At 37.5% G+C, this 11,126-nt stretch overlaps 1 protein-coding gene across 4 annotated transcripts in view; it reads left to right on the forward strand.

Moving 5' to 3' along the window:
- Nucleotides 1-11,126, forward strand: part of VPS41 (VPS41 subunit of HOPS complex) — a 97,485-nt gene that overhangs the window by 44,947 nt on the left and 41,412 nt on the right. For all 4 annotated transcript variants that reach the window (XM_010163532.1, XM_029083914.1, XM_029083913.1 and 1 more), the window contains 3 exons: nucleotides 5,857-5,976; nucleotides 9,130-9,276; nucleotides 10,463-10,529. In XM_010163532.1, coding sequence (XP_010161834.1) covers nucleotides 5,857-5,976; nucleotides 9,130-9,276; nucleotides 10,463-10,529 — 334 coding nt within the window. The remainder of the gene's footprint in view (nucleotides 1-5,856; nucleotides 5,977-9,129; nucleotides 9,277-10,462; nucleotides 10,530-11,126) is intronic.

An 11,126-nucleotide genomic window follows, 5' to 3' on the forward strand; every position in this document is an offset into this window, starting at 1 on the left:
ATTCCTGTCCAGAGCAGGCAAGAGAGCTTCAAAGCAAGGGAAAAGACAAATACTCTGCTATTGAAGGCCATAACCTTCTACCTTTTAAAAAAGGGTCTAATCTTAAAAAATAACAGGGTAAAAGCCAACTAAATGGGGGTGGTAAAGCTGAAAACAAGGTGTTCTTTATTTAACTGTTAGAGTGCTGGTCTGTCCCAACACATCAACTAAATGAATGTTATTGCAAAGTCCAAGTATCCGTTATATCCAGACGGTTAAAGAGAGTAGACTGAAGGATATTAAAGTTCCAAAGTCAAGGTAACAGCTACTACTACATCTTATGTAAAAATAATTTAGGAGAGCAGAATGACTTGAGATTTTTTTTTCTTAGCAGAGGCATTGAGGAGACTCCCTATTTCATGTTTTGATTAACATCAATAAGCAGACACAAAGGGTTTTTGTAGTAAAATTCCTAGGAGAGTGGATCCTCTTGAGTGATTGAGCCACTCTGCAGTATGTGTAGTAATTAAGGTGTTTTTGGGGGGGTGTCTACCTAGCATGGTACTGAGGACCCAGCACAATTAAGCAAATGAATTCTGAAGCTAATATGGGAGTAGGATATTGAGTATCTTAAAAGATTGGGCCTCCTCATTTGGCCAGGACATGTATAATAAGTCTTGATTTGAATATCCAATTTGAAATGTTTTAAGGGTTAGGGAACCAAAATAAAACTGAAAATTGACCCTGTGACTGTCAGCAGTCACATCTTTATATCTGTCTGTGTCTATAGCTACATAACATCTTCAGATTTTTATATATATATGGTGGAAATAGATTTTAAAACACTATATTTTAATGGGATCTCTATTTCTTTTGCAGGAGAAGATACACTATAAAAACTGCTTTTCAAATACAGTTGTGTCTGAACATATTTCTCCCATTTACCCTTCCAGAATCAGCATCTGAGCATATCGATGCCTGTGCTTAAACATTAGACTGTCTTTTCTTTGTCTCTTATGAAAGCAGAGATAACTTAGTGTTACCTGGGGCAAATTTCTCATTATTTTAAAAAAATAAAAAATAATAAAAAAAAAAATCTAAAATACTATTTCAGTGTTAGTCCTGGGCTGGACCCATGGTGTCTCCTGCCTGAGATACAAAACAAGGTGGTCTAAATTCCTTTGCACTTTAGGTAGAGCAATGTCATGTACAGAGGAAGGGTAGTGACTGTGGACAAGGCACTGGTAGGAAGAGAAACAGTGTTCTTGGAGATCTGCAACTGCTGTTCCAGATAGTGGAATTCATGTGTTAAAGTCAAGTCTGCCAGTGAATGTCTCAGATTTTTTTTTTTAATTGTCTGCTTTTTAGTGTCAGCAGATGCACTTTGCTTTGTGAGTAAGTAGATGACCTTTACCTCTTAACCCTATGATATGTACTTCATAATAACTGGTTGGACTACTTTGACAAATTATTAAATTGTCAGGATGCTGTTTGCAGCACAGTCCATTTTTAGAAAGCAGATAGTCAGCTGTTTGGCATTATGTTGGGTAGAAGAGTACCAGACAAGAAAGGCAGATTGCTTTGTAAGCTATAAAATGTCAGTCAGAATAGTGAAAGGTCTGGTTTAAGTGAAGAAAGAGTAAATACTATGGCAATTCCTGTCCATGCTTTGGGTAATTTACCGTAATCAGGAAACAAACTGTAGCAGCGAGGAAGCCACAATAATACAGGTCTGCATTTGTTTGCTGCCATGTATAATGCCCAGATGTATCCCATATCATTGAGCAGATGAAACTTTGATATGTAGTGATGTGCTGTTTGCTTAATAAGCAGATTATTTGTCTTATATTTCCTTTTTATTATTATTTGGATGTGCATATCTTCTTTATTGTGAAAAACAAACGTTCTCCTTGTGCTGTAACAAACAAATTTAGTTTGTGTAACGAGAGAATGGATCATAGTCTCGTGTGTGTATAATCTATAGTTGTTTTGCAAATATCTGCGTAGAAAACTCTCTTCATTGCTTGAGGAGGCAAGCAGAGGGGGTCTAAATATATTAAATGTGTAAGAGCTTCTGTCTCTGCCTACAAGGCTGCAGGACTTGCTTTGTAGAAAACTCTCTTCATTGCTTGAAGAGGCAAGCAAAGGGGGTCTAAATATATTAAATGTGCAAGAGCTTGTGTCTCTGCCTACAAGGCTGCAGGACTTGCTTTCCAAGGTGTTAATTCTGTAACTGTTTGTTAATAGGCAGCAGCTAGAATCTAGCAGTTGAGTTATTAAAAGTACAGCCTAAATAAAAGTCCTGTGGCATTTGCTTGTATTAAACTTCTCCACATTTCTAGCTTCTGTATGAACTACAGCAGCAGCCCCTGTTCTGTATCTCACCACTGCCATCACTTACCTCCCAATGCTGTTGCCTGCCACTGCCTCCTTGCTTGATTTCCCTTGACTGCACCTCCTGCTCTCCCCTCCACCCACACCCCAGCTCCTTAGGCAACGAGGTTTTGTGACAATATTTTGAGAACTCATTTTGAAAACTTGAGGCTTACATTATTCTCTGCCTCGTTTGAGCTCATCCAGTCCATTGCTGTTCCAAACAGAAGTGATAATTTTTTATTGTTGCTATATATTTTCCTAGGGATGCACGATTAAACAGTAAGTCTTCATGTGGCATGCTGTTCTGTGTTCCTCTCAGATATCTGTTAATCTTGGCTGTGCCTGTAAATGCTGGTTTTATGTTGAAAACAGTAAATGTCTATAGTGATCACTTGTAGCAACGACAGTAGCATGTTAGATTTTTGTGATCTTGCCCAGGTGAGGGGAGTGTTGGTGACACAGGTGCTGAAAACCAGACCAAATGCTACAGGTAGGCACATCTTCACACTCAGGCAAACAAAGAACAGGACAAGCTAAATACAGGGAGTGTTTTCCTAATTTTTATTTTGTGAAATCTTAATTTAATGGTGTTGCCATAAGAAAGGGTGCCTCTTCAATTGCAAAGTGAAGTCTCAGCCATTTTCTTCCATAAAACTTCTCCAGATCTTTCCAGAGAGGGTGTGATGTTGAAACAAGGCAATGATGCTGTGCATAGTGCATCAGTAAAAATGTGTTTCCCTTGAAACTTTTCACTGGGTGAGAACAAGCATCTTTTATTTCACTGGTTTGAAGATGATACTTGGTAGTGGAGTGTAATTGAATTGAGTTAACTTCACCCTATTGATACTACCAAATACTGCAATCATTGGCCTCTTTGTTCAGAGGATTGAGAATTCCTGTACGTAGTTTAAAGACTGGGATTACATGTAATTAGTGTTAATGCTAATTGCATGATATGCTCCATTAAATCCAAGAACTGGTCTATTCTCTTTAGTGGACACGCTCTAAAATAGAGTTTTGAGCTCTTTTTGGAGGAGGTTAATCTCCTGGTAGTGAGAGATAGAGAGAGATGTATTCACTAATCCAAGAGAATTATATCAACTTGTTTTTAAAACCAAAAAGTGTCCTGCACCTTTGTCTTGTCTCATGTATTTTAGCGTGCCTTTTTTCTTGGTAATCCAGTAAAAATCTTGAAAATCCAGCGTAAGCAGTTCAGAAGAATCATAAAATAATAATTAGTGAACTATCAGAAGGTTGCAGTGTGCTATGAAGGAGTGTGGGAGGGGACCCTCAAAGTAAAAGTTTACTTTAGTTATATTATCATGTTGTGGTACATGCAAGAGCTGCTGGATTCTAACAAAAGACTAGAAAGATTTACCAGAGCAAATCAAGAAGGGGAAAATACAAAATGTATTGCAGAGAATGCAAGAAAGTGATTTTTGTGGCTGCTGTTGAAATACAAGTACTGTGAATGCTGACTGCCAAAATACGGGATTTATGGGAAATAAAGCCCTAAAATATTTTTCCCCTTACCAAAAAGAGGGAGGTGGTAGAAGGAACTCTTCCAGGAACAGTGGATTTTTGTTATGTGTCTAGCTTCTCTTGAAGTTTTAAATGGCTTTCTAGTGTGATAAACATTTCACTATGAAGACAGAAAGGAAGACTAAGAAATAAATTAGGCTGTTTATGTTGAGAGAGCTGCATTCAGTGGATAGCAGTTCCAAAACACATAGCAAAGTTCTGAGTTCAGGAACTCAGTTTCCAGATGACTTTGCTGTAAGAAATAATAAATAAATCACATTATGTATATCAATAAAATACAGATAGATGCTTTGCAGGTACATTAGTAAACACATTTTGAGATTAAGTTGGGGTTTTTTTTGAAGCCACAATGTTGAGTGCGCTTTGGCTTCACAATTGCAGTTGCTGATATGAAGCTGGGAATTCTGAGTGCTGCAGTGATTCAGAGTCACTTTCCATCTTTGTTACAGGCAGTATCAGGCTGTTGTCTTCTACTGCCTTGGTCTGAGAATTTAATTAAGCATGTGCTTAGAGTTGAGCATACACTGAAGCAGGAGTTTTAAAAAAATTTCCTTTCTCCTCACCATTTCTTTCTCAGGTCATTTATTTTCTTTGCAGTTTGTTACTCAGGTAGAGTCATGAAAAAGCATCATGTTCATGAACCATGAACAGTAACAAAATAGTTTCAATGTCATTCCAAGCTCACTCTGGATTGTGTGTGTAATAAATAAACTTAAATCATGATTCAGTCACAAGCAGAAAAGATTCAAAGTTCAGTTAATATAATTGACATTAGCCAGGTTTAACCTTTTACATCATCCACATCAGTTTTCACAGCCTTGTTCAGTAAGTCCAAATAAAAATACTGTGTATTTTACTGCTGTCTTTATTGGATGGTATTGAAAGAAGCATCCAAGTGACAGTGCTTTTTCCATTGAGCCTCTCCTTGGGAGCTTGTGAACTAGGAAATAAAGTAATTTTTAACTCTGTATCAGCACAGCACTTAATTTTTAATTACATCCTCAGCTTCTGAGTGGAGCTGATTAGTTTGGGCTGATGAGTTTGGGCTCCTGTGTTTCACATCCACCTACCAGCCTGCTCATGGAGATTCCTCTGTATGGCACTTCCTTATGAGTGTAGATGTTACCCCTGCTTTTAGTGTCTTGCCTTGGTTGCTGCAAAATAGCTTATTTCATAAGAGAGTTGTTGAGTAGCCTTTTTAAACATGGGGGGGGGGGGAAACACCCTAGACACTTTAAAAGGTTGGCCTTCATGTGAGCTTTCTGAAGGACACAGTCATTTTGGGTGGAGTTAAAGTGGCAAGATACGCTTGAGTGAGAAGTTTGATGTCTGGAGTGCACTTCATGCAAAAGTTTCTGATAAACCAGCCTAGATAGTGACAGCTTTAAACTTCTGGAGAAAATACTTGTCGTTTGGTGCCATCTTGTGGCTTTAGGAGAGAAGAAGTCTGTGTAATTGGTGTTAAAAATCCCTTCTTTTGCTCAAAAGATGTTATTTTAAGCAATTAGTGTCTTACCATGTTATGTATTTATGCAAATATGGGAAGGGGAAACCATGCATTAAAAAACAAGTACAACTGGATCTTCAGTAGAAAATATTAGCAACCTCAGTGCTGGATTTAGGTTAAAAGTCCTTGCAGGTAGCAATTTTACACCTCTTAATGGTCCTTGTGCACTCATGTGAGCGCAGATTCAGGTTGTGCATGTGTCTGTAGGTGGATGTACTCATGAAAAGTTAGCAGGACTGGAGGGCCTGCTTAGTAATGTTATTGTTCAAGTAACTTAAATTCTATAGTATACAAGATTCTCAACGTATATGTACTACATGAAAATGTTTCATTGTATTTTGTTTTATGATAGGTGTGTATTTTTCATTGCCCTTAATAATGAAGCAAAAAATACCTTTCATCTATACATACACATGTGTCACAGAAATATTTCTTGTTGCTCTTCTTCATAGCTGCTGTTATATGAGAGAGGCTGGATGAACAGGTGGAAGCCTTCGGTTTTACATGAAGGAGAAGGAAATATAAGAAATGTAAAATGGAGAGGACACTTAATTGCTTGGGCAAATAATATGGTAAGTATTTGTCACCTCTGTTAAATGAACAAAACACTGCTGTGTTTCACTGACATTTGAAATGTTTCAATGTTATTTGCCAAAATATTCCATAGAAAAATTATATCTTTGAATAATCGAGTATAAAAGACATTAATGGATAGTATTTTAGATCCCATTTCTTCACAGACATTTCTTCTGGCATTTCCTGCTGGCTAGCCAATGTTCTCCATTCTGAAGAAATGAAGAAAAGCAGCTCTACATACCACTGTTGGGAGGTGATCACTACTGTACATTATTGTATAGCACAGTTTTGACCAGTGCAATTTATTGAAGCAAACTGTCTGAGGAAGGAATGCCAATTTAACTCTTCTTTATATAAATAATAGAACATCACCACCACCCCACAAAAAAAAACCAACCCCAAACATGTCTGCATTTTGTAATTTGTACTGAAGGGACGTTATCATATGCACTTCTAATGTTACAGGTTATAAAAAATGATAGTAATGACTTCTTACTTTGGTAGGTAACTAGAAAAGGCTAGACTTGAGAGAAAATAGGCCCTTTTTGCTCTAAGTGTAATTCATATTTTAAGGGGAACCATTGCTTTCATGCTGAGTGTTGCATTTCACCTATCACTGTATATCTAATTGATGGGTCAAGGTCTGTATTTTAAAGCTCAGCAGTGAGGGATATGTTTTTAAGTGTGTATCATGTCTAAATTCCAAAGTCTTATTTTAAAATGTGATGAATGTACTTCTGAAACACTGCCTGTTCTCCTTCTATTGTTTTTTCCCTCCTGAAGAGAAACATCTATTAAAATATTTTAAAGCCATTGTTCTCTTATTCCTTTCAAAACCAGTTTTATATTAAATTGTTAGAGGTAGACTTTTGTTAATTTGCTCCCCTTTAAAAACTGCATTTTAATTGAAACTTCAGAGAGTGCTTGGTCATCATGAAATTAAGTCGTTTGAAGGTTTTATTCTTTCCAGATCCATACAATTAAAATATATATTCTAGGTGAATCTGCTGGGAATAGATGGGACAGTTGAGGAGAGCTATCCCTAGAGAAGATGTGCCACATCATAACACAGAATACTAATAAAATGTTGAGAGCCATCTGTCAGAGACAAAAAGCCATGGTCAGGCCCTATCTTCCAATGAAAAATGAAATGACACTTGCCCTCCAAAAGATTAATCTATTTGGTTATTGGCCTCTTCCTTCCCCCTTTACCTTCTTAAAAATTTCTTCATCCTCTGGCAAGGTTTTGTGTTCTATTTTTTTTTTCTTTCGAAGTCAGAGAAAATCTTTTATAGCTTTGCTTCTTACTGTCTGTGCATGGCTACATAGGGGTTTTTTTTTAATGCTTTTTTTCTTTGACCCACTGTATGTGAGCTTGTTAGACCTTGGATATTCTGAGGTGGACTCCAGTATATTTAGTCTAATTCTGCTTGTCAGAAGCTTAGGTAATCCATTTACTGCTCTGTCCTCTTCCCCTTCCTATATGGTTGAGAGTGTAAGTTTGACAAACTGAGACACCTGAGGACCAAATCATTAGAGGCATTAGGCTTCATAACTCCCATTTGAACAAGTTTTATGCTTCTTCATGGTAGGAAGTTGACTCTGGAAGTCCTTTTGGTTCATTACACAAGTGCTATACTTTTAACTGTAGAGGATCCTATGCTATTGGTTTGAAAGTGTAAGCTAGTCTATCCCATATAGGATTTGCTGCCTTGTAGAGAAAAAGAAGGTGTGATGAGTCACTTTTATCTGAAACTTATCCTTGAAGACAAAGTGGTAAGATTGATATAAGACAACTTTATTAAAATACAGTTCAAGCAAGATGGCAAATTTTATCAGATGAGCTTAAAAAACACAAAGCATAAGCTCCTTGTTTATTACCCAGAGATCTGGGCTCTGTACATTGCAGATACTGTGTGTAAGTTGTTTTTTTTTCTGAAGCCTTGATGGCTGTTAACCTAAGAGATGCCAATAAGAGTGTGTTCCATGCTCACAGTTTTTCAGTGACAAAGATCACTGAAAAAAAAACACAAAAAAACACAAAACAAAACAAAAGACAAAAAACCCCAACTGGTCCACCACCATACCACTTACTGCTCCTTGTGATTTAAAAAAAAAAGGCAGAACCTGGCTTAGACCATGACCCACATGTTTAGACTCTTTGATTTACAGTGGAATCTGTACAGCTGGAGACATAGAAACTTGCAGTGGGAGGGAACAGAAACAGACAGGGAAATCTTTTAAATGAGTTTTGTCACTGGAAAAATCCTAATGTGGAATGGCATCCTGGACGCTGACCTTTCAAGGTCCCTTCCATCCCCTTTTCTGTGATCATGAGAATTGTTTTTTTCTGCTCACTGAGCTTAAAGGAAATTCCTACTAAAATGCTTTGGTTTATTTTGGTGACTTTTGTTTTTAAATCACTATGAACAAGTAATTACTTAACATGAAATTAATCTTCATTTTGTTATTGGAAAGGTTATAGCTCACCTTTTCTAAATGGCATGGAAAAATCTGATTAATGGCACTTTTTTCTTTTTTGCTCTCTGTCACGTGACTGTAATCTTCCTTTATTTAAACTTTCTGTTCTGTTAGTTTAGGAGATTGTCTGAGGAGGCAGTGAAAAATCTCAGCATACAAAACCAAGCATCATTTAAATATGCTTGATTTTTTATTTTAATGTAAGAGTAGAAATGCACTTCTGGAGGAGTACAGATTAGCCTCACTTATATTAATGAGCTGTTGCTTCACATCTCTTCTTTTTGCAAGGTGGAAATTTTTGCTTCTCTGCAGAGGCTGTTGTGGAAGAGCTGGGATTTCTTTAATTTCTCCATTAGTAGCACCAGCCCAACAAGCTGAACTGGTTCATGACTGGAGTTGCTAATCTGTCACTCGTTCACTTACTACATCTTTTCATTTGGCATGTGAATTTAAAATCTCTTAACTTACTCTTATCCCTTTGTTATTTCTGTCACCTCCTGGGTTAGGTGGATCTTTGTATCAACAACTTTTTCTGTTGGCACACTCAGCCCTACCCTGAAACTTATGCCATGAACCACTATGACTCCCTTAGCATGCAAAATAATATGGGATGTGGTAAGTAGGAGTTTATCATACTGAATAAAGTTCTCTTGTATTTAAACTTCCAGGGCGTGAAAATACTTGACATGATCTCCAAGCAAAGAATTACCAATGTGCCTCGAGATGACATAAGCCTTCGCCCAGATATGTATCCCTGCAGCCTTTGCTGGAAGGATAATTTAACGCTGATTATTGGCTGGGGAAATTCAGTAAAGGTACAATTACCTGTCTTTGTAATAAATGCTTGCTGTTATCACAGACAAACAGAGGATTATTTCTGAAATGTAAAGACAATCGAAAAAAATAGAATTTGGTTTGACTACAGTGTGCAGAACTCCTGCTGCCATAGAAATGTCATTGGACTGACCCTCACGAGGAGGAGGAGTGACAGGCACCCAGCGGTCAGACAGATCTCTGTGTGGGAGCACGCAGTGAATATAATCCTCAGGGACACTTCTCTGTGCCTTGGAGAGATTTCCTCTTTTGAAAGCTTTTAGTGGACTGTTGAATTCATTTCTTTTGCTTAGCATTAAGGAAGAACAACTTCACATAAAGTGTTTTTGGAGGGGACTGTTTTGGGGGCTGAGTAGGTTGTGACTACCAAAACATCCACGTTATTTTGGGCAACCATGGAGGAAAAAAAAGGTGGGTGGGATGGGGGGGACAGGCTGCTTGGGGTTCTGCTTTGCTTTCAGGAGAGAACTGGCATTTCAAACTTGTGTGCTGCAGACTGGCTGTGATTTGCTCAGATCAGCACCTGGCAAAAGTTTGTTACAAGCCTGTTAACTGTTTTCTAATAACAGGCTGCTACATCACTGCACAGTGCGAAATTAAAAGCGGTGGGTAGGAGTAGATGGAAAGGGAAGGGTAAAATGAGGTAGGTGAAGTGTAAAAAGCTTTTGGAGCATTAAACTTGGAGTTTTATAAATGAGGAGGTTTGTCATAAGTTTGGCACCTGTCTTCCCCCTTGTGCTGTGCGTGCTTCAAATGGTATTTGTGTTTCTTTATATGTACATACTGTCCTCCTGTTATTGGGCATTGCAGTAGCATATTCTTACTGAAATGGTAAGGTAATGAGACACAAAGGGTGAGAAGATACCAAACCCAAACTCACATATATGCTAGCATGAAGAAATCATAGTGGGCAGATGTTTTCAGACTTCTCTTGTGTGCTTCATCTTCCTTCTCCTCTTCCAACATTTTTATAAGGCTGCAACTTTCCTGGCTGCTTTTATTCTTCAGTGAGGCATCATCACTGTTTTCTATAGCCTGTGTTTTTCAAAATACAGAAATGCATGTCTGAGAATGCCTCAATAAGAAAAGGAGTTTCTGGGAAAAGTTAATATCACTGTAAGAATTACAGTTTGTTCATCATAATGATCCAAATCTCTCTTTTCCTAGATTTGCTCAGTAAAAGAGCGGCATGCCAGTGAAATGCGTGACCTTCCAAACCGCTATGTGGAAATAGGTATGGTTGTATGAATGCCCTCTTTTTCAAAATTAAATCATCTTTAAAGGTCTGTTTTCACACTCTAGCCTGGAAAAGCTGTTGCAGTTCAGAGTCAAAATGTAGCTGTAACATAAATGTCTCCTTATTTGTAGTTGTTGTCATAATGTCCTCCTGCATAGGTTTTTATTTTTATTGTTCCTAGAGTCTTAGATTCCGTGATCATCTAAAATCAGAGGTCCTTGTGTGAACAGTAGATGCCTTAACTTTCCCTTCATGCCAATTCCTACAGAGAACTTGATCTTTTTGTCTTTGGTAAATGATGATCAGTGTAGTAGTGAGGAGAAAACAGATGCTACTTTATTCAATTATGTGTTGTTTGACTACACTGCTTATAACTTTTTTTAACATTTTTTTGTTTACTGCTAGAAAATTGATTTTAATTTCTTTTTGTTGCCTTTTTTGCTCCTGCTTTTTATGTTCTCCTTTGCTTTCTTATTTCTCTAGTTTAGGTGATGTGAATAAATTTCATTATTGCTGATTAATGGAAAAGCTCTTGATAAAATGTGTGTATTAAGTGAAGCGTAAAGTGGAATTCAAAACAGATTTGGAGGGAAA

Source organism: Antrostomus carolinensis, unplaced genomic scaffold (assembly GCF_000700745.2).
Source record: "Antrostomus carolinensis isolate BGI_N321 unplaced genomic scaffold, ASM70074v2 scaffold8992, whole genome shotgun sequence".
NCBI classification, from domain to species: domain Eukaryota; kingdom Metazoa; phylum Chordata; class Aves; order Caprimulgiformes; family Caprimulgidae; genus Antrostomus; species Antrostomus carolinensis.